This window comes from Tetranychus urticae, chromosome 1 (assembly GCF_039701765.1).
Source record: "Tetranychus urticae isolate SD_2017Ah chromosome 1, NJAU_TeUrti_SD_1.0, whole genome shotgun sequence".
Taxonomy (NCBI): Eukaryota; Metazoa; Arthropoda; class Arachnida; order Trombidiformes; family Tetranychidae; genus Tetranychus; species Tetranychus urticae.
The window spans coordinates 17,960,320-17,980,092 of NC_142958.1; the positions used below are offsets into that span (position 1 = coordinate 17,960,320).

General features: G+C 32.9%; 6 protein-coding genes and 1 long non-coding RNA gene across 8 annotated transcripts; 4 read left to right on the forward strand and 3 right to left on the reverse strand.

Moving 5' to 3' along the window:
- Positions 1–868: 868 nt before the first annotated feature.
- On the forward strand, positions 869–3,049 carry LOC107372255 (calcium release-activated calcium channel protein 1). The gene is made up of 2 exons (XM_015940461.3): positions 869–2,239; positions 2,373–3,049. Exons 1-2 carry the CDS (start codon positions 2,060–2,062, stop codon positions 2,916–2,918), a joined length of 726 nt encoding a protein of 241 aa, XP_015795947.1. The 5' UTR covers positions 869–2,059; the 3' UTR covers positions 2,919–3,049.
- Positions 3,037–5,039, reverse strand: RpL3 (ribosomal protein L3). The gene is made up of 6 exons (XM_015940459.2): positions 4,800–5,039; positions 4,557–4,725; positions 3,797–4,382; positions 3,526–3,621; positions 3,236–3,355; positions 3,037–3,155 (listed from the first exon to the last, which is right to left on the reverse strand). Exons 1-6 carry the CDS (start codon positions 4,993–4,995, stop codon positions 3,111–3,113), a joined length of 1,212 nt encoding a protein of 403 aa, XP_015795945.1. The 5' UTR covers positions 4,996–5,039; the 3' UTR covers positions 3,037–3,110.
- A 378-nt stretch (positions 5,040–5,417) lies between these two features.
- On the forward strand, positions 5,418–8,926 carry Mms19 (MMS19 nucleotide excision repair protein). The gene is made up of 5 exons (XM_015925689.3): positions 5,418–6,112; positions 6,196–6,995; positions 7,055–7,149; positions 7,219–7,374; positions 7,439–8,926. The coding sequence occupies exons 1-5, from the start codon at positions 5,501–5,503 to the stop codon at positions 8,680–8,682; spliced, it is 2,907 nt and encodes a 968-aa protein (XP_015781175.2). The 5' UTR covers positions 5,418–5,500; the 3' UTR covers positions 8,683–8,926.
- A 642-nt stretch (positions 8,927–9,568) lies between these two features.
- Positions 9,569–10,266, forward strand: LOC112538510 (uncharacterized). Its single transcript, XR_003081647.2, has 2 exons — positions 9,569–9,843; positions 9,915–10,266. It is a non-coding gene; the product is annotated as an uncharacterized LOC112538510 (long non-coding RNA).
- A 1,533-nt stretch (positions 10,267–11,799) lies between these two features.
- On the reverse strand, positions 11,800–12,702 carry LOC107372040 (uncharacterized). Its single transcript, XM_015940182.3, has 2 exons — positions 12,296–12,702; positions 11,800–12,224 (listed from the first exon to the last, which is right to left on the reverse strand). The coding sequence occupies exons 1-2, from the start codon at positions 12,537–12,539 to the stop codon at positions 11,941–11,943; spliced, it is 528 nt and encodes a 175-aa protein (XP_015795668.1). The 5' UTR covers positions 12,540–12,702; the 3' UTR covers positions 11,800–11,940.
- A 3,541-nt stretch (positions 12,703–16,243) lies between these two features.
- On the forward strand, positions 16,244–18,017 carry Polr3H (RNA polymerase III subunit H). Of its 2 annotated transcripts, XR_001568031.3 has the most exons (5): positions 16,244–16,511; positions 16,694–16,844; positions 17,056–17,281; positions 17,342–17,525; positions 17,575–18,017. XR_001568031.3 is itself a non-coding variant. In XM_015925639.3 (4 exons), the coding sequence occupies exons 1-4, from the start codon at positions 16,304–16,306 to the stop codon at positions 17,387–17,389; spliced, it is 633 nt and encodes a 210-aa protein (XP_015781125.1). In that variant the 5' UTR covers positions 16,244–16,303; the 3' UTR covers positions 17,390–18,017. The 2 variants fall into 2 exon arrangements, 1 of the variants encoding a protein (XP_015781125.1); XM_015925639.3 differs by having other exon boundaries at positions 17,342–18,017.
- On the reverse strand, positions 17,404–19,666 carry LOC107359169 (uncharacterized). The gene is made up of 3 exons (XM_015925638.3): positions 19,036–19,666; positions 18,136–18,966; positions 17,404–18,017 (listed from the first exon to the last, which is right to left on the reverse strand). Exons 1-3 carry the CDS (start codon positions 19,550–19,552, stop codon positions 17,431–17,433), a joined length of 1,935 nt encoding a protein of 644 aa, XP_015781124.1. The 5' UTR covers positions 19,553–19,666; the 3' UTR covers positions 17,404–17,430.
- Between the last annotated feature and the right edge of the window lie 107 nt (positions 19,667–19,773).

Below are 19,773 nucleotides of genomic sequence, written 5' to 3' on the forward strand. Positions count from 1 at the left end.
ACCATTATGGAGTATCACTTTGAACTAAAATTTCCTTAAAATCGATTTTTCGCAATTAAAATGATACAACATATAAAAAAAATTTTTTTCAGTCCATAAATCGTATATCAAGTTCTCATACTTAAATCTGTGACACAGTGTAAGATATTATGAATTTTGACCCATCGGAGACCATCAGATAGACATCTTTAGCAGTGAGTCTACCAATGTAAGAATCTGTTTGAAGAGCCTGGACTCGAAAGCCATCTTAAACACTTTCCTAGCTGACAAATGATTGTTAGAGTCTTGAGCACCGTTGTTTTTCGCTGCGAAAAATCTCTACCTCCTTAACCATTCATCCATTTTGGCGAGTCACAGTATTTAGATTGAAATCCAATCAATCAGCATCTAATCTGTCTACAGAATAGTGATATTCCAAGAACTTATAGAGACGTCTCTTTGCCAGATTTGATGTAATTAAATTCCAGTTCATGGCATGACTTGTAAATCATTACAGATAAATTCAGAAATATATCCTTTAAATCTAGATAGCGGAAGTTTATGGTATAATTGACAAATTAAAGAGTTCTTTAGCTTGAGTATAATGTTTAACTTGTTGCTGGTAACGATTAAGAATCGATAGAAGAATAGAGGTAAAGTTCTGTTGCAATATCCAACATCAACACAGGATTTTGGTCATTTTTAATTATTTTGATGATTACTAGATCTCTCGGGAAGAATCATTATGGTGATGAATGGATTTGATAGATTGAATTTGACTTCACTAAATTTAATCGTCATTGCGCTGACAAGCTTGACAGGCTCAACATCATTGCCTGATTGAGGGGAATCAATGTTCATCAGCTCAGTAGATGGTCTCTTCAGATAAATCTACGCAAATAATAGAAATGAAAATCAACAGTTTGATATAAGAAGGGACAAATTATGATAAAAATTGACAGGTAATTCACATAAATACACACTGATGTTTGTAAATTTGATAAGTTTTGTAGTGGCACAAGTTTTTTATGATAGAAAAGAAATATCATTAACAAGCAAACAAAGTATAAAAATTAATAAATTAATGCAAATAATAGATAATATTAATAGATGAAACTGAGCTCCATTTTTTATCAAAGATTAACTGAACCAATTGGTTTGAGGTGAAATAAACGTATGGTTAACCCAATAAACCAACAATGTCAAGTGAAAATGATGACTTATTTGATATCATATTATGCTTAAGTACACTGATTAAGCACAAAGTGTCGATTAAAATATTTTATTGGAACATTATTCCATTTTTATAGTCAATAAATTGATTATTCAATAATTTTCATGAAATACATCACAGCAAATATTACATCTGGTTAAGGGGCCGTCTAATCATTTAATTCAGAAGGCAATTCTGTAAGGCTTTGCTCAACCAATTTTCAGCATTCATCTTTTTTGACCAGTGATACATTATCTAATCAATTTATTTTCCTACTTATTTATATTTATAAATCATTGTGTCTTAAGATTTTAAGAACTTTTACATGCTGATTTTATACTATTTATTGAAACATCTGATTGTCTACAAATGTTGAGCTCAAGTTTTCATCTTGGTGTACAATTTTTTTGCTGCATTTTTACGGAAATCTTTTGTTTTTAATTCATTGTCTAGTTAATCATTTTCTTCACAAAAGTTCCCACCATCAACCTTACTCTTTGAAGATTTGAATCTCCAATGGAAATTGTTTGACCAATTATACCATTTAGTCAATTTTATCAATTCTTATTTTTATTGTTATCTCATAATGTAAATCTCATCTTGAGCATTTTTGTGCAACCGTTTATTCATTTCACTGTAACAAATTGTGTTCTACTTGTTCTAATTTATTTCTTCAACATCTTTAAAAATTCATTTATCACAATTTATTTCATTTAGATTAATAAACTGTGATTTTATTAAGTTAATTTGTTTTTAATGTGTACAATCAACAATATTGAACGTGCTGGGAACCTGTTCTGCTCGGTGACTGAACAAAATTTGGATCTAACGAAGAGCTAAAAAGTGATCAAAGTAGCTCAAATAGTAATGGAAAATTTGGACTCTCTAACAGCCAACTTTCTCAGTGATCTCTGTACCAAATATAACGCTAAGGAAATGTCACGACAAGACCATGTGAATTCCCTTTCATGGCGACGATTACATCTCAGTCGAGCTAAATTAAAGGCTTCTCAAAGGACATCGGCATTATTATCTGGATTTGCTATGGTAATTTTTCTAGAAATCTGTTTTTTCATATGAAACCTTGAATTCTTTATGAGGAAGTACAATCAAAAAAATAATACAAAATATTCTCATTCTTCCTCTCTTCTCTCTCATGAAATATCTTCGAAATCTTCAGATAGCTATGGTGGAAGTGCAATTGAATCCTGATTCAAAGAATCCAATTCCTTTTGGACTACTTATATCATTTGCTATTTGTACTGTCTTACTTGTTTCTATGCATATGCTTGCGTTAATGATATCGACTTGCATTTTACCTCACCTAGAAGTGGTCTGTACGATAAATGGAATTGGCAAAGTTAGTGAATCTCCACATGAAAAGCTCAATCATTATATTGAAATTGCGTGGACATGTTCAACAGTTCTTGGGATCTTTTTGTTTCTTATTGAAATAGCTATCTTGTGTTGGGTTAAGTTCTGGGACTTCGGTGTAAACCAGGGAAACACTGGACACAAAGCAGCTCTTGCCGCGACTCTTCTTTTGATACCAATTTTTATTATCTTCATTGGTTTCGCTGTGCATTTCTATCGCCGATTGATAAGTCATAAATTTGAAACATCAGCTAAAAACCTGCAAGAGATTGAATCTATGGCTTCTCAATTAAAAAATGATCCTGTATTACCAATGGACAGTTATAACGAACAAGCCAATTTTCAGGTCTGATCTCTAAGAAATCTCATTGTCAACTTACTCACAATTTGGTTTTACAATAAACCAATTTAAGGATTGAGTTGAAGTAATAAAATTGATTGAATTTTAATTAATTAAAAATGAAAGGATGTAAGAAAATAAAATTTGTGTTTTAATTCATTTATTTTAGAATGCAAAATTCTAATCAAAGATACATCGTGGTTTTTACTTTCCTTCAACTTCCCGGAGTCGATCTTTTTTCAATGGACCCTAAAGAGTAAATAAAAGGTTGAGATTAATAAAGAATTCAGTTGATAAGCTTTAGAGAAAAAAATGTAAATGAAACTAACCATGAAAGCCTTCTTCTCAGCATGAGTTTGGAATCTACCATGACCGAATTTAGATGATGTATCGATAAACTTGAGTTTGATTTCCTCAAGAGCAGCTCGCTTGGTGTGTACCAGGAGAGACTAAAATAGAAAAGAATTATGATTAATAGATGAAAATAAAAATGACCAATGTTTAGAATAGGCCATGATCAGTCCTATCATTGAAATATCATGATCACATTCATTGGATTGGCTCTAAGTTTATCATCATTGGGAAAAATAAAGAAAAATAAAAAACCAGCATGGCTTACCTTTCTAAGTGTAATAACTCGCTTTTTAGGACCCATTACACAACCCTTAATCATGATGTAGTCACAGTTTACTTCACCATAATGGGGGAAACCGCCCTAAAGAAATAAGAAATGGCCGATTAGTATATTTTCAAAGAAAAATAAAATTTTAAGAACAAAAATCTTTCAGACCGCCCTAATGATATCGTCATTAATCAGATGTACAAAATTATACACATATAGAATCATCATAGAATAAGAATGAAAAGTTCATATAATGAATAATACATACCATTGGAGTGATGGTCTTGTTGGTAGTGTCGTATTCAGTTGCGGCATTGTTTTTGATTGTTTCACCATCTTTAACATGAACACCTTTACCCATTCGATAGATCTTCTTATTGATTTCAGTTCTATGATGATAACCTTTCTGTCCAGCACGAGCAACCGTGTATTGGACACGACTTGGATGCCAAGCACCGATACAGGCAACCTTCCTAAGACCTTTGTGTGTTTTCCTTGGAAGTTTCTTGGTATGCCATCGACTGGTGACACCTGCAGTACCCTTACCCTTGGTAACACCAATAACATCAATCATTTCACTTTGAGCGAAAACTTGACTAATGGGAATTGGTTTTTCAAAGTGTTGTCTAGCCCATTCAACTTTCTCAGGTACAGTTCCACCATTGATTTGAATCTCCATGATGTGAGCTTTCTTCTGTCGTTTCTTCATGAGCTTCATCTGAGTGTGAGCGATTACTCTAATAACGGTACAGTATTTCTTGATTCGAGCAAAGTCTTTATCAAGAGCTTTTTTACCGTCTTCGTCTTGCCATTTTTTGGCATATTTAGTGAAAGCCTTTTTCTTACACTTGTGCCTGTAGAGTAAAAATCATCATTAGTATGTCTCATCTTGAAGCTATAAAGCTCAAGAGAGGAGACATAACTCATGTCAAATGGACTCATTGGTAATCAGATAAACTAATACCAAGCGGAGTCTTTAAGCGAACAAGTAATGCCCCCATCTCTTGAAATTATTCACCAATACCAACCAATTCTTGTAGAATCTTCGCCTACAATCTTCACTTAAATGTTCAGAGAAGATAGTCTTGAAAGTTCTCAGGCCACGTGGAGTATCAATGTAACCCACCAAACCAACAATAACCATTGGTGGGGCCTCCAAGATGGTAACTGCTTCGACTACCTCTTTCTTGTTAACCTCTGTTGATCAGCAAACGAGTAAAAATGGTATTTGAGTAATCGGAACAAAAATAGATAAAACTGTAAGTACTTACTTGAACCAGGTTTGTCGACTTCACGAACAATGTGGGTCATACCGGCTTTATAACCAATAAAGGCCGTAAGATGAATAGGTTTAGATGGGTCATCTTTAGGAAAAGCACCAATTCGACCTCGGTGTCTTCGACTTCGCTTTTTAGGAGCGAATCCCATGTGCCCATGACGGGGAGCCGAAAACTTACGATGACTCATCCTAACAAAATTAAATTAAATTAAATTACTTAAAGTAACTAACTATCCAAAAGGATGTTAAAGAGTGCACGTTTATAAGAAAATGCTCAACACTAAAGTTAGTTTTTTCTCATTTCCGTTTCCCCAGCAAAAACCAAGGAGATTTAAAAGCGCCCTCTAATTTAGAGAGTACCGCATATTTCAAAAAAGATATTTTATTTTTATCAAGATATTTTAGCAATCATTGATTGTTAATTGTAGTCTTGCTCAACAGCTCATGCAATAATTACAGTTGTTTTGATTGAATATAATTATGAAACTAATTAAGAGATAGTAAAAACTGTTTCTTTGAAATACGCGGTAATTCTTAAGATGGAAGGAGTGTCTCCTTGGCATTTTTCCGGAAACAGATTGCTAGGCTCACTATTTTTTCAGATGTTTTCAAATGTTTTGAACAAATGTTATGTTTTGTTGTTTTTGTGTGCACTTTCTTTAAACCAGTTGAATTTGATTTAATTCTGTTAGGATGACGGATACTCGTTCAGAGTTAGTAAGGGCACTTAATGAGAGTCTTTTAAATGAATCAAGCTTGGAAAATTTTATTCTTAGCCATGGAACAGCTTTAACATCACCCAATCTAGATGAAAGAACCAAAGGAATCGAAACTCTTGCAGGTTACATTGAATTGCTCAGTCCTGGAAGTTTGGGAGAAATAGAAACCGAATATCTAACTGAATATTTGATCTCTCGGTTAAGTGATCACCATTCGTTTATTCCGATCATTGCTAAATCATTGCTTCATCTTTCGAGATTCTTTCCGATCTCGAATAAGCAAGCGATAAGCATTTTTACAGCAATCCATAGAGAAGTTGCCAATCAACAGTTACCTATTCAAGAGAGATTTATAATTTACCAATTAATCGGTAGTCTATTCTCATCACATGTGGAAGCATTTAAGTCTATCAACAATGATTTTTTATATGGTTTCATTCAAATTATGGAAGGAGAACGCGACCCTCGATGTCTTCTTTTGTGTTTTGATTTATTCAACAAAGTAGTCAGTAACTTATCTCTAGGACATTTAGAAGAAGAGATATTTGCTATCGTCAGCTGTTATTTTCCGATTGTTTACAATCCTGTAAGGTTTTATTTTAGTTTATTATATGTTTCGAACTCTTACTCTTGATACAATCTTATCTCAGAATATTTTCTTCTTTGCAGACTAAAGAAAAAGGGATTCAAATCACCAGAGATGATCTTCACGAGGCTTTGAAAAAGTGCTTTATGGCCAGTTCATCTTTTGCTCCGTTTGCATATCTACTTTTTGTTGAAAAACTCGAATCAGATGTGGAAAGTGCTAAACTCGATGCATATGACATGATCATTAGTTGTACTCCTGTTTATGGAAAAGCAGTTTCATCGTTTCTTGGCTCAATTTGGTCAGCCATACGTTTCGACATTTTGAGAATAAATGTAAACAAAATTTCTGAAAAGGCTACCCAAGCTATGATTACCGTTCTTCTTTCAATCAAAAATTCACCTGAGTTATCAGATAAATTTCTCAAAGAGGTGCTAGGTGACCTGGATGGGGCACTAAATAAGCTTTCTCTCAAACTTTTTGGAACAGCTATCCAGTTTCTTGCAACCATTAGTGCCTGTTGTGATTATTATATGAAAAAAATTGGTTCACATGTTTTGCCGATTTTGATGAAAAATGTCATATTTGATCATTCTAGTGAACCCAAAGAATTTTTGGAAGGATTCAACCATCTTTTTCGTTCATGGAAAACTGTTCAGTCCAATGACCTTTTTCCACGGATTCCAGATCAAGAGATACTTCTTACCCACCTACTTTCACTTTTTGACTCCCATGAAAATCACATACGACTTATTGCGGTTGAATGTCTCTACAATTTCGTTCAGTGTCCTTTCAAATGGGAATCACATGAAAAGCAAGCCCTAGCTCATGGTCTTTTATTTTTAACACTCAGTGAGCCTTCCTCTTCGGATGATAGATTAAGGTTTGTTTGATAAAGTATTCATCTATCAGCTTAATTTCTAATCAATTTGTTCTTTTCAGGAATAAAATTAGAGATTTACTATCAGAATTTAGTGTTAAATATCCGGATTCATGCCAGAAGGAAATAACTCAAAATTTGCTTGGAAAATTACCTGGTAAAGTTTTTTACTTTTATTTAATTTATATCATGTTTTCATTCTATTTATTTATTTTTATTTATTTAGACTCATGTGATTTGACAAATGATGATCTGGAAAGGCTTTTAAGATTATCTGAAGCATTGAAATGCTGCTTACAAGGAAACCAACTTGCGGAAGATAGCTCTAAAAAGATAGCTAATCTTGCCGTTCAATTGTTTTATCAATCGCAGGCTGATACAGGTATTTTGAATATTTTTGAAAAGTAAACAATAATATACTTAAATTTATTTATTTTTTCTTGCAGCTTTGGTAAAAAAGGTTAAGAAATCTTTCGCGGAATGCATCTGTCAAATAATTAACTCATCAAACCTTGAGATTTTTTCCAAATCTATTTTGAGTCCAATCCTAAAATTGGATCATGAATTGCTTGATGAAAATCTTAATGAAATAGTCAGCAAAATTCTTCAATTAACATCGTCATCTTGTAAAATCTGTATCTTTGAAAATTTTCTCAACTCATTGAGGACTATGCAACCGAGTCAAGATTCATCGCCATCTTCATTTGCATCATCAACTCCACCAACTAATCTGTCTAAAGTAATTGAATGTATAATCTGTAATTCATCGATAGATTTTTCATTTTCCTGGATTGATCTCATACAAAGTATACTGAGGCATATCCTCTCACCTGACGCAAATCAACTTATAGACTCTCTAGCTGTTATTATCGAAGTGATCCTCAATAAATCAACTGACCAAGGATTGGTTAATCTGACTGATTTTCTAGACACTCAATTGAATCAATTTCTTCAAGACACTGCAACGCTTACTCCATCCATCCGAATTATAATTTCATGCAACCGTGGTCTAGTCATCAGAGGAGGTGAATTTTCAAATTTTTTCACCAACCAACTTTTAAACCTAATGCAAAATCAAAATGATGAATTGATAGTTTCAACTATTGCTAAAAACTTCGTGCCTTTTCACCAAGATTTTAATTATTACAACCATAAAAATGGCTTCAATATATCACCTTTCTATACGCAAAAATATTTCTACGAAACTTGTCAGCCCTTGTTGAAAGGTTACAACGAATCAACAGAGTGGAGAAAACGATCTTATGCTCTTTGTCTTCTCAATCATCTGAAAAATCTACCCAAAACAGTTATCCGAGATGAAATCAACAAATTTCAATCATTGACCATCTTCAATCTGGAAGAAAGCAATGCTCCAGCGAATCAGATGACTGCCTTAGATTGCCTGAATCATATGGTAGAAGCTCATTCAGTAACACTGATTCGAAATATTTCTGGAATCATAAATCGTCTTCTAGAGCTTTCAAAAGCTTCACCCTACCTTGAGATAAGACGTAAATCCCTTGATTGTCTTACCACTATTGCCAAAACAATTAATGAAATTACACTGCTTCCTTATCGACCTTTGGTTCTACATTCCCTTAAGAGCGTCCTAGATGATCGCAAAAGGATTGTTCGATATGCTTGTACTGTGGCTAAACATCATTGGACTTTGATTGGACAACCAGTCTAATCAATTCGAACCTCAAGCCTTAAATCATCAGCGGAATCCCAAAATTAACTGCTAACTTCTAAACACCTAATAAATTCTTTAATCCTCAAGAATTGAATTACAACTATTAAAGCTCTAATTTTGGTTTGTTATTATTAATTATTAATCATTAATAGACTAGTCTTCAATTTTTAATTTGTCTGGATAAAAGTGATAAATTTACTTTTTTCGCTTATATTTGAAATAAAAAAAGAGTTTTTGTAAATATCGTTTCATACTTTGATAACCTGACCTCTCACCATTTCAAAATTCAACTTGAATTTTCAAAAAACTCATTCCAATGCTACTAACAGGTAAAAAATGAATGTCAGGGAAGCTTTAAAAAACAAAATTCAGGCTTGTAATGTAAGAGTCGAAGGGAATGAAAAAATCAGAAGTGAGAAGAAAGTCGATAGAAAAAAGAGTTTTTCTTTCAAATTCTTTCAAGTATATGTCCATGATTTTCTTTTTTTCTCGTAAATAGTTGTTAAGCAGATGAAATTTGTGAACAACTGTAATTTACAGTAATTATTTACTTTCATTCACCTAACCTATCACTTATTTAATCCTCTTTTTCACTCCAATTTAACGGTACAACAATTTAGTCAGGCTTTTTCAACCTTGTCACTTTAGCCAATTGTTTAAACTTGCCTAAACACTTTGATCCTCTTTGATAATTCTTTGATTCCTTAAATGGTTAAACTTAAACAATTTGTCGATCTTAATTGTTATCTATCAAGTATTGAACTTAGGGCTCACCATTTAATGTGTCATAATTAAACTCTGCCTTTTGTGTAAACTAAATTCATCGACAATTTGATCTTGATTTTTGGATTATTTATTCAGTCTCTTTTTTTATTCATTGAAGGCCAATAATTTGATCTTTATTCTCTAATCAAGTAATCTTATTCAATCTTCATCTATATAAAAGCAGTTGAACTCGCGATTAAAAGATCAGAAGTCAGATAACATTCAAACTAGTAATATCAAACATCAACAGCATTTGGAACTGTAATCCGAGATAAACTTCAACATGAAATTAACTTTTCTATTTCTTGTTTGCTTCTTTACCTTCCAATCTTCCTTCCTCTTTTCTTCGGCTCTTGACTCAATGCTCAGTTCATCCAAGCCTTTACCATTCAAGTAAGATTAATCACCACAAATTTAACAATGCAATTGTCTTAATCCATTTGATTATTTTCTTCCCAATTTAGCTTTGAGATAAAACCACTTCATCATCATCATTGCAAATGTGAAGAGGAACATCATTACCATCACCACAAATACAAGGACCACCATCATAAACATGATCACGGTCATAATCACGGCCATGATCATGGGCACGATCATCACCACGGACACGATCATCATCATGAAGGTGGCTGGCGTTGATTCAATTCCTCTCATCTATCGACAACTTCCTACAACCTAATGTATTTATTGCTGGTTAAGCTGATTCTATTTGCTATTTATTAGACTAATATTGTAGATAAATGATTATTTTTCTGTAATTCAATTATAAAGATCAGTTCATTAAATTATTTGTACATAACTTAATAGTGAAATGTCTGTACCTTTCATATCAAGTTACTCTTTGCTACAGCAAATTTTCACACTTGTTTTGACAAAAAAACGTTATTACATTGCAAATACTGTCGAGTACCCGGTTAAAGCAATTTTTTTGAGACCCATTTAAAGCAATTTTCACAGTCGCCATCTAGGATTTTTTGAAAATTTACATTGCTTTTATAATTTATAGAATCCTTTCATTACCTAAATCTTAAGCGCTGCCACTTTCTGAAAGGCATTATCACTAGATGGAGACTGAGAAAAAAAGATTGCTTTAACCGGGTACTCGACAGTAGTATTATTTAAATTATGCTCGGGCTATAACTTTGATATCAATAAATAAATCTGATTTTTTGTCAAAATAAGTGTATCCTGATGCTTAGCACTTACGATAATACTGCTAATCTTCATATGCCGTATTCTGTATCTTGGGGTTAGCGTTTCAATTTGACAAGTCTAGACACCGAAGTTAGCCGATACTTGCATCGACTGACTGACTATAAGTCGACTGCGTAAACTAACTTTCACTGTTTTCAGTCTTTCTTTTAAAAAATACAAAAATTCAACGAATTTATGATTTTGCTCAGCCTCTCACATCCTTGTCAGAGACAAAATGAGTTGTTTTTTGACACTGTTTTATTGAGTCGACTTAGTCGAAATTTCATCCACTAACTTCAGTGTCTAGACAAGTCCTGATTTTTGGGTGAACACAGTTTCACTTACCCAGAGCTCTGGACTATTTCATCCTTCCTTCCCCGTTGGATTCCTTGATAGGCTTGCCAGGACAGGTAAAACACTTAGGTAGCAAGGGATAGACAGTAAAGAAAACCTTTTGCTAGCCGATACACAAATATGAAAAATAAGTGTGAAAACACAGTATATCAAAACTAGGTATATAGCCTATTGAGTAGTCCAATTTGCGATTTCTACTCAAATCTAATTTCTCCGAAATTAAAATTTTTACAGAATTATAATTTAAAAAGCAGATGAAAGGCAATAGAAAATCACATTTAATCAGTGTTACGTTTAACTGTCAATACATTTATCCTTTCAAATGATAATCCTTCAAATGTGAAGCAACTTTAACTGTTCTCCTAAATTATTAGTAATAATTTATTGCTCATTATATACATTATTTTTAGGTTTAGTAGCTGAAAATCATAAATAAACAATTTTCAAAGTTTTAACAAAAGTGTATCAGAGAAGTTTGAGTTGCGATTGATTTAATACAAGGCTAGAATAAAATTATGTAATTTATGAGGCTTCATTTGAAAATAAATAGCTCAAAATATGATAAATTAAGATTTACAAAAGTAGAACTGAAAACTGTTGAAATTACTTCTAATATGATTAACATTTTTATAGCTATGATTTCACAAAGAAGTAGCTGAAAATGGATTGTGACATTAGTAAATGTTGAGAAATGATACTGAATATTTACTGAAATTTCAGTGAAAAGGTCTAAAAATAACAGTGTCAACGTCATTTCATGAACACAATAAAAGTTGATAAGTTAGAAAAGTTTGTCAATTTCAATATTTTAGTCTCTGTGTTAGAGAGTCAATTTTATTGATTTCATTATTAACTTCAATAAATATGGAATGAATACTTTTTACAATTTTCACATACAAGGTTTTTTACATAGAGTACAAGGAATCACATCGACTTGGATCAAGCCCAGCCCCAGCCCCAGCCATGACCACCGCCGTGACCTCCTCCATGACCCCATCCCCAACCATGATCGTGTCCGCATTTCTTATCATGTCCATGTCCATGTCCACCCCAACCCCAGCCATGATCACCTCCGTGACCACTTCCATGACCACCCCAGCCCCAACCGTGATCATGTCCACACTTTTTACCATGTCCACCTCCATGGCCTCCACCGTGACCCCAGCCACCCCAGCCCCAATCATGACCATGCCCGTGGCCTCCGTGGCCACCCCATCCATGACCTGTGAATAACAACAAACCGTTAGTTTATGATAGCTTAATATCGAAAGGTTATTTATTTATTTAAACTTACCGTGTCCTCCATGACCCCATCCATGATCTTCTTTGCATTTCTTTTCATGACCCCAACCATGATGTCCCCATCCATGCACAAACTGAGGAATGATATCCATCTTCATTAATTCAACATAAGATTCATCTTTATGAGATTCGGAGGCAGTTAAGGTATTTTTATCATCTTTGTTTGACACACCAGTTGTTAAACTTAAATGACAATATTGAAGCACTATCAGCACCAATGGAATGGCAATTTTCATTTTGTCACGGATTTTGGTTTATTCACCACAAATCAAATAGCAACTTAAGTAATCCAATGGCTTATGGCTTGGGTTCAATTGTTTATGTTTACACTTTACACTTAATCAGTTACACTGAAGCAAATGGACGATCAATCACAACTTATAAACAATTCAATGTTTTGCCACTAAAATTGATTTCAATTTGATTGTTAGTATTACAAGTAGAAGGTGGATATTTGATTAAAAAACACCGCCTATTGAATCACTTTAAATCTCAACTATCTAATTAATATCCAGACATTACAGACTCAATCAGCTACAAGAAATGGTTAACCATTTCCATGAATTGATTTTAAGAGCACCAGAAAAAAATCAGGCAAAACCAATTTAATTGTGAACTGCTAAGCAAGCAACAATAAACATACAATTTTACAAATCCACGAAAAAACTGATTAATTTGAAAAAATTTTCCTTTAATGATTAAATAGATCAGCTTGGACTATAATTAAGAAGTCAATTTTTTACTTGTTTTTCATTGTAATTAAAAATGCTTCTCATTGTACATTCAACCTAATTGAAGATTGACTTAATATTTAGCAATGGGAAGGAAATTCAATGTAAAAACAAAACACAATCAGAATGAACAACATCTTTTTTAACACATAATTTTTTTATATCAGATTTGATTAAAGATAATTCCTACCCAAAAATATCCATCATTTTACCTATTAAATATTGGTTTAATTGATAGCTTGAAAATTTTAACTGTAACACTCCACATGTGGAAATCTTAAAATCACTTATATTTGGCGATTAAGTACCAAGGTTCATAATAATTTTGAATTTCAATCTGTACTTGACTTTGAAAAAGTTGACCAGTCCAGTTGCGAACAGATGCGAAAAAAGTTGAGTGACAAATTATAAAGGCTATTAAATTGATAAATTGATATGATTGCAGGTTTAAGGTTCGCTTCTAATGTTTAAGCTTTGTTCAATTCGAGGTGGAATGACGAATGAAAAAAAACTAAAAGCCAACAAAAACTGTAAAAAGGTGTATGTGAATGGACTCGATGGTATGAAGGTTTCCAAGTTAATGAATGAATGGGAAGTTGTCGCATACTTTATCAGCTTTGTATTGTTCCGTTCGAAGGTGAAATTAATTGTACTTGTTCATGTCACAAGAACAAGGAACAAACTTTTTTAGCTTAATTAAGGAACAATTTGTATTGGATGAACAAAACAAAACAATTGTTCCATAGCATTTAGTCGCAGGAGCAGAGTAAGCCTCGATAGAGGACACTCTAGCTACAACAAGAGTGATGAAAGTAAACTTTTGTCAAGTTTTATTTCGACAATGAGTGAAGTTATTAAGACGAAAATGCTCAAATTGAAAGCTCTTTATATGCTCTCTCTAAAGACACTAAATGATGGCTCGGACTTTTTTAGCTCTCTTTAAATACTAGGGTCGTCAGGATGCATTTTTGTATTACATTGCTGATGTCAATACATAACAATATAAGATCAAAAATTTGCAAGTTTAAATTTAAATGCTATTAATGTTGAATTTAGATTTTGAGCAGTCAGTTAAATCTGAATAAATTCAACAACAAAAAATTAATTTCTGTGGCATTTTAGAACATTTGACCAATGGTTTTTGCTCCAAGACAATAAGGTCAAGATGTTTTGTTACATGATGCTAAAGATGCAACCATCGATTAGACTTTAATAGATTTCAATTTTCCTTGTAACCAAGTAGCTCAACTTGAATTGTCTCGAACTGAAAACATAACAAAAGATTCAACCATGATCTTGGTTAAATGTTGTGTTATTGTATTCAAGAGTACATTCAACTTGATTCCATTTGATGATCGCTAACTTTTTGGCTTTCATTGAAATTCAGTGTCCTTAGCTATTGAATTACTGTATAAATTATAAAGCTGCTCTTGTCCAAAATCATGTTAACCAGAACGGAAAATACAGGTCTAATGTAAAAAAAAGATTTTCGACGCAAGTTTTTTTTGTGAGATTTGGATAAAAGGTCAACGGCAATTGAAGAGGAGAAGACAGTGGCTGAAGCGCACCTTGACGGCGACGAATCTTGTTAAATGAGCGTTTTTGAATCCCAATTAGTTTGATTCAATAGAGTAAAGAGTTCTTGTATACTGATTGTTATGGTGAGGAAACATGATTCTGAATATAATCATCTTTGTAATCAAATCCATATTTATAGCCGTTTTCAATGTTTGAATTTCAATATTGATAACTGGAAACTGTTAATTCCATGCTAAACTGAAAGTAATAAAGTTGTTTTTAGTATCATTTGGACTATCAAATAAATGTTGAACCAAACAAAAGCACAACAGTTCAACCAAATTATTTCTAGTAAATGTTTAAACAAATCCATCAAATTGATTACACTTGCAATCAAAGAGTATTGCTTACAATCAGTACTAGGTAACGAAAGGAAGTAATTTGAGGAGTTAGCATACGATTAGATAACAATTAAATGAAAGCAATTAGAAATGGGATAAGCGTGGGATTGAAAGAATAAACAAGTTTATTACTCTTTGGTGGGAGTCGATTAATTATCATGAACTGACTCAACTTCACTGATGAGTATGAAATCTTTTTTTTTCTGATCAATACAGTCTCGTTAAGCTTCTTGCTTAACCTCTTCTCATTGTGTTTAAAATGTCAATCGATTCAAGAGTTGTCAGAAGTGTTTTGATTTATGAATTTCAATTAGAGACAAGTCCACTCGAAACTTTTGAAAAAGTGACCAGCGTCTTTGGACATGAAGTGTTAACACTAAAAGCAGTGATCAATTGTTTTTCAAGATTCAAAAGTGGTGATATTTCCATTGAAGATAACCGAGGATACGGCTGACCAATTCGATTTCGGATGGTAACCAGAGTCGATGAACAGTTGATCAATGTTTATTAATTGTAATGTGGCTTCGATGAGTGAATAAAGTTTTTGGTACAATAATTATATCGTATATTTCAATGCTTTTATTACTCAAATTACTTTCTTGGTTGTCTAGTAATTTTGGGTCTGGCTTTGGTGTAACGTGAAAGACTTGATTGTTTTGATAAAATGGTTGTTCTCAAGCTTGTATAATGCCATGGTTAAATGGATGCATAAAGTTATTTAGTATCTTTAAAATAATTTCAAATAGACTTTTTATTCATCATACTGATACTTACGAAAATGAAAGTTATCAAAAGGAGAGTCATTGAAATAGATTTCATTGCGTTAGTAGCGTTTTCAAATAGAGTGAGTTGCTAACTATTCATAACAAAAATACTTTGACGAAAGAAGTTCTACTTTCGAGCAAGATTGTGTTCAAAAGTAAACGTTTTCAGAGCCCATTTTTAAGTTGCACCTATTGTGCTCTTTCAAAAAAATAACATTTGGTTCAAGTGATTTGAATCAATTTTGACGAGACATACCTCTTTGCTGCACAAAAATGTATGCAAATATTCATCTGTAGATTGGGCGACCACTATGAACCATTATTAAATAAAAAAAGTCAAACACAATCACAGATATAATTGATATTTACATTAAAATATTTAAAATATTCTTATGGTTTTATTGATCAAATGTTGAATATTGCAATCTATGAATCAAATATGGCGGCAACGCAAGATGGCGCTTTGATGCTCTCAGTAATAATCATGGTTTAAAAGTTGTGTTTACAAACATTGGCCAAATTACCACATGTAAGTGTTTAGTACCACACGGTTTAAAGAATTTTCGGTTCAGTTTATTAGAGTAAAATGTTTCAATTAATTGAGTTAAAAGACACTATCAGAGTACCTGCAAGTTTCTTCAACATTCCATTGGATCAAGCAATTGCTGATCAACTCAATAGAAAAATGGCCAATCGAGTAATTATTGATGTCGGCCTGGGTATCACATTATTTGATATTTTGAGTGTTAATGAATCATTCATCTACCAAGGAGATTCTGGAACACACACGAAAGGTTTGTAATTTAACTCACTCTTTCAGTTAATTGTGATTAATTTCTCTGTTTCTGACAAGAGTCCATAATTATACATGTGCTGCAATTTCCTGCAAAACTTTCTTGATGATTAAGTTTTAATATTTTATGATTACTCTGAGATATTTAATATTTTTAATATCTCTTTCATTGTATTGTTTTAGTTCATTTCAGGTTTCTTGTGTTCCGTCCGTTTATTGGTGAAGTTCTTGTTGGAAAATTGAGAAGTTGTTCACGTGAAGGTGTTCATGTTTCATTAGGTTTTTTTGACGATATAATTATTCCTCCATATTGTTTACCTGAACCCTCTCGATTGTAAGTAACTTCGATTTATCCAATATAAATGAGTTTCCTTTCATTGCATACACCTGTTTTTTAATTGTTCAATTAATCACTTCGAGAATGTGAGATGTGTTGCGTGAAATTGATTTTATCAATCTTTCTCTTCACAAGCTTTAATTTATTCGACTTTTTCGTCATTAGATTGATTTTCCCATCTCTTCCTCTCTTTTTGCCATTTTTATAGCGATGAGAAAGAACAAGTTTGGATCTGGGAATATGATAATTGCGGAGAAAAGAGCAATTTATTTATGGACATTGGGGAAACTGTACGGTTCAAAGTGAAAGAAGAAGTTTTCACCGACACATCACCACCAGGTCCAACATCCACTAACCAAGATATCTACCAACCTTCAGGATCAGTAGATAAACCTGCAACGGAGCGACAGCGTCGGATACCCTATTTAATTAAAGTAATCTAAAAATATTTAAATTAAATTAGCTGGCTTCTAATTATACCATCTCTTTTACAGGGTTCATTTGAAGAATCAGGTTTAGGACTTGTATCTTGGTGGAAATAACGAACAAAAATGAATTAAATTCCATAAGAGTCATATTTAATTTATGATTCAACTTCTTGTATACGTCTTCTAATGTAATCTACCAGATCACTATTACCACCATCGTCATCAGTTTTGTGATACATTTCATAAAAAGGTATATTTATCACAGATACTCCTAATTTTTGTAACAATCTTTCTCTTAGCCTGTAATGTCCGGAAATTTGAGTATAATTTCGATCAATATACATCTGTTTGGTTTGATAAACCAGAACATGTGCTTTGATAAAGCAGTTCGGAGTTCTGATTGGACCTTCTAATAGACGTAAATGCTTCTGGACTGGTGTTACTATTAAATCAGGTATTAAAGATGTTGACAATAAATAACCTAGACGAACGATTTGATTAGGAAAAGCGTCCATCGCTGCTCTGTACAAAAGACCGAAGTTCCTATTATTCATGCTGCTTTTTCCTGAATTTTGGTTAATTATTTGGTTGGCTGATGTTCTTAAATGAGGGTTTCTACTCCCTTTTAAGTAGACTGTATCCAAGTTGTTTAATCTTCCAACATACTCTGGATATTTGTCGATCATAAGGCAGTCCCTGATTGTCATCAATAACCAATAAAACAAATGAATATCATGTCCATCTAACAATTTGAGAGAAATGTAAAAAAATCATTTTAGACAAAGTTAAGCCAGTCATTATTAGGAATCTGGATGCTAGAATATTTAAATATGAAGCAATAAAAATTAAACGAATCTTACAAAAATTCAATTTCGCACTCCAATTTGTCGATAAAATAAAATCAATCATATTTGGTGGGTAGATATCAAGAAGGAAAGTGCTGCGCAATAATGAAGGGATAGTTTTTTCCAGCTCAGCTGGGTCAGAATGAATACACGATGAGTCTACTTGATGAATCAATTTGTCAAGATCAGGACAAGGAGGCTGGAGATGATCGAATGCGGTGGCACATTTTAAAATCCTTTCTACGTCCTTTTCTCTCAAATGTTCTATCGCTTTTCCCATAACAGTTAAGGATGAGTCAATCAGTTCAGGACAGTAAAACTTTTTGTTTACACAGAACTCACACAAATGCATATAATTATACACAGTAAGATTGCGTAAACGAAGAAATGAATTGACAAATCGACTGGATAAATTGTTATCGGGCATGACCAGAGAATAATTAATTCCTTTAAGTAGACTTGATCGAATAGTTGCATCAGGTTCAGATTCCGCTTCTGTTCCAGCCTTTTCTAAAATTCTCTTAAGTAGGCGGTCATCAGTCAGGTGAGTTTTAGTTTTATGAAAGGCAACCAATATCAAAGAAAGTTGAGCCAGGCTTAAAGAGTCTAAACGTTGATTGATAAATTTTTGACACCAGTCAACTTGAGAAGTTTCCATTTTTCTACGAGATATTATTGAACAAAACATTAATCTCAAGAACTGCTCCAGTGTAAGATTGGGTGCTTTTCCAAGAATATGTTTAACCAGACAATCAGAGTAAACCATTGAGGTAGGTGGAGAAATTTTGTACAATTCGATAGTTAATTGTAAACATTCGTCTATGAAATTAGGTTTCAACCAAACATCTGGAATGAGAAAATAAGAGTATCATGTTAATAAGAAACGTTGACAGGCATGACTAAAATTTTTGTTACCTTTTTTGAGTCCTGTACAGTATTTGACTAGACACAAGTCAAGCTTTTTGACGAAATCCCAGTAAGAATCAAAAGGAGCTTTGGTAGGAATCAAATCACAGAAATGTTTTCTTAATAAAATTGAGACTTTACTGAGACAATCAGGTTCTTTTTTCTTAATTGTTTCAAAGAATTTGGCATAAACTTCACGTGTATTCTCAGTTCTATTAGAATTATTGAGAAGATCCCTGCAGTTAGAGTCAGCTAAAAATGGGTTTATTATTTGAAGTTCACTATTATCAGAAACATGTGGATTAACAGGCTTGGTTGAATATTCACTGCCAACTAAAATCTCGAATAATTTCTGGTTCTCTGTTGGTGGTCTTATATGTGTCCAAACATAATTAGCCGATTTGGAAGATTGTGAGCATCTCTGAAAAAATTTGACATTGATGAACAATGGTGTCGAAAGTAATCTGAAGGCCGATGGCCCAAACTCTGATATACTTCGATTAAAAATTAGTGATTGCAGCCACATGACACTGAAAATTGAAATAACAGGAAAAAATAACTACATTTATAAAGAAGAATGGATAATTGGTTGTATTTTGATTAAATAAAGCTTTGGTAAAGTTAATTTAAATCCATCACTAAAAGTTGTGTCAAGACATGTGGATAATCAGCTGTAAGGCGCGTTCCCAACTTTAAGGGATCGTCTGGAAATCACGTAAGACAGCCAGCTCAACTGTAAATTGAAAT

Bases quoted from the DNA above. Each gene is read 5' to 3' on its own strand.
- Polr3H (XM_015925639.3), top strand. From the start codon at position 16,304: ATGTTTCAATTAATTGAGTTAAAAGACACTATCAGAGTACCTGCAAGT. The intron at 16,512-16,693 runs GTTTGTAATTTA...GTATTGTTTTAG, and splicing joins TTCTGGAACACACACGAAAG to TTCATTTCAGGTTTCTTGTG. The intron at 17,282-17,341 runs GTAATCTAAAAA...TCTCTTTTACAG, and splicing joins GGATACCCTATTTAATTAAA to GGTTCATTTGAAGAATCAGG.
- LOC107372255 (XM_015940461.3), top strand. From the start codon at position 2,060: ATGGAAAATTTGGACTCTCTAACAGCCAACTTTCTCAGTGATCTCTGT. The intron at 2,240-2,372 runs GTAATTTTTCTA...CGAAATCTTCAG, and splicing joins TATTATCTGGATTTGCTATG to ATAGCTATGGTGGAAGTGCA.
- LOC107372040 (XM_015940182.3), bottom strand. From the start codon at position 12,539: ATGAAAATTGCCATTCCATTGGTGCTGATAGTGCTTCAATATTGTCAT. The intron at 12,225-12,295 runs GTAAGTTTAAAT...TGTTATTCACAG, and splicing joins ATGGGGTCATGGAGGACACG to GTCATGGATGGGGTGGCCAC.
- RpL3 (XM_015940459.2), bottom strand. From the start codon at position 4,995: ATGAGTCATCGTAAGTTTTCGGCTCCCCGTCATGGGCACATGGGATTC. The intron at 3,356-3,525 runs GTAAGCCATGCT...TTTCTATTTTAG, and splicing joins GAGTTATTACACTTAGAAAG to TCTCTCCTGGTACACACCAA. The intron at 3,156-3,235 runs GTTAGTTTCATT...TTTACTCTTTAG, and splicing joins CTGAGAAGAAGGCTTTCATG to GGTCCATTGAAAAAAGATCG.
- LOC107359169 (XM_015925638.3), bottom strand. From the start codon at position 19,552: ATGTGGCTGCAATCACTAATTTTTAATCGAAGTATATCAGAGTTTGGG. The intron at 18,967-19,035 runs GTAACAAAAATT...TTCTCATTCCAG, and splicing joins CTGTACAGGACTCAAAAAAG to ATGTTTGGTTGAAACCTAAT. The intron at 18,018-18,135 runs GTAAGATTCGTT...TCAAATTGTTAG, and splicing joins GAGTGCGAAATTGAATTTTT to ATGGACATGATATTCATTTG.
- Mms19 (XM_015925689.3), top strand. From the start codon at position 5,501: ATGACGGATACTCGTTCAGAGTTAGTAAGGGCACTTAATGAGAGTCTT. The intron at 6,996-7,054 runs GTTTGTTTGATA...TGTTCTTTTCAG, and splicing joins TCTTCGGATGATAGATTAAG to GAATAAAATTAGAGATTTAC. The intron at 7,375-7,438 runs GTATTTTGAATA...TTTTTCTTGCAG, and splicing joins TCAATCGCAGGCTGATACAG to CTTTGGTAAAAAAGGTTAAG.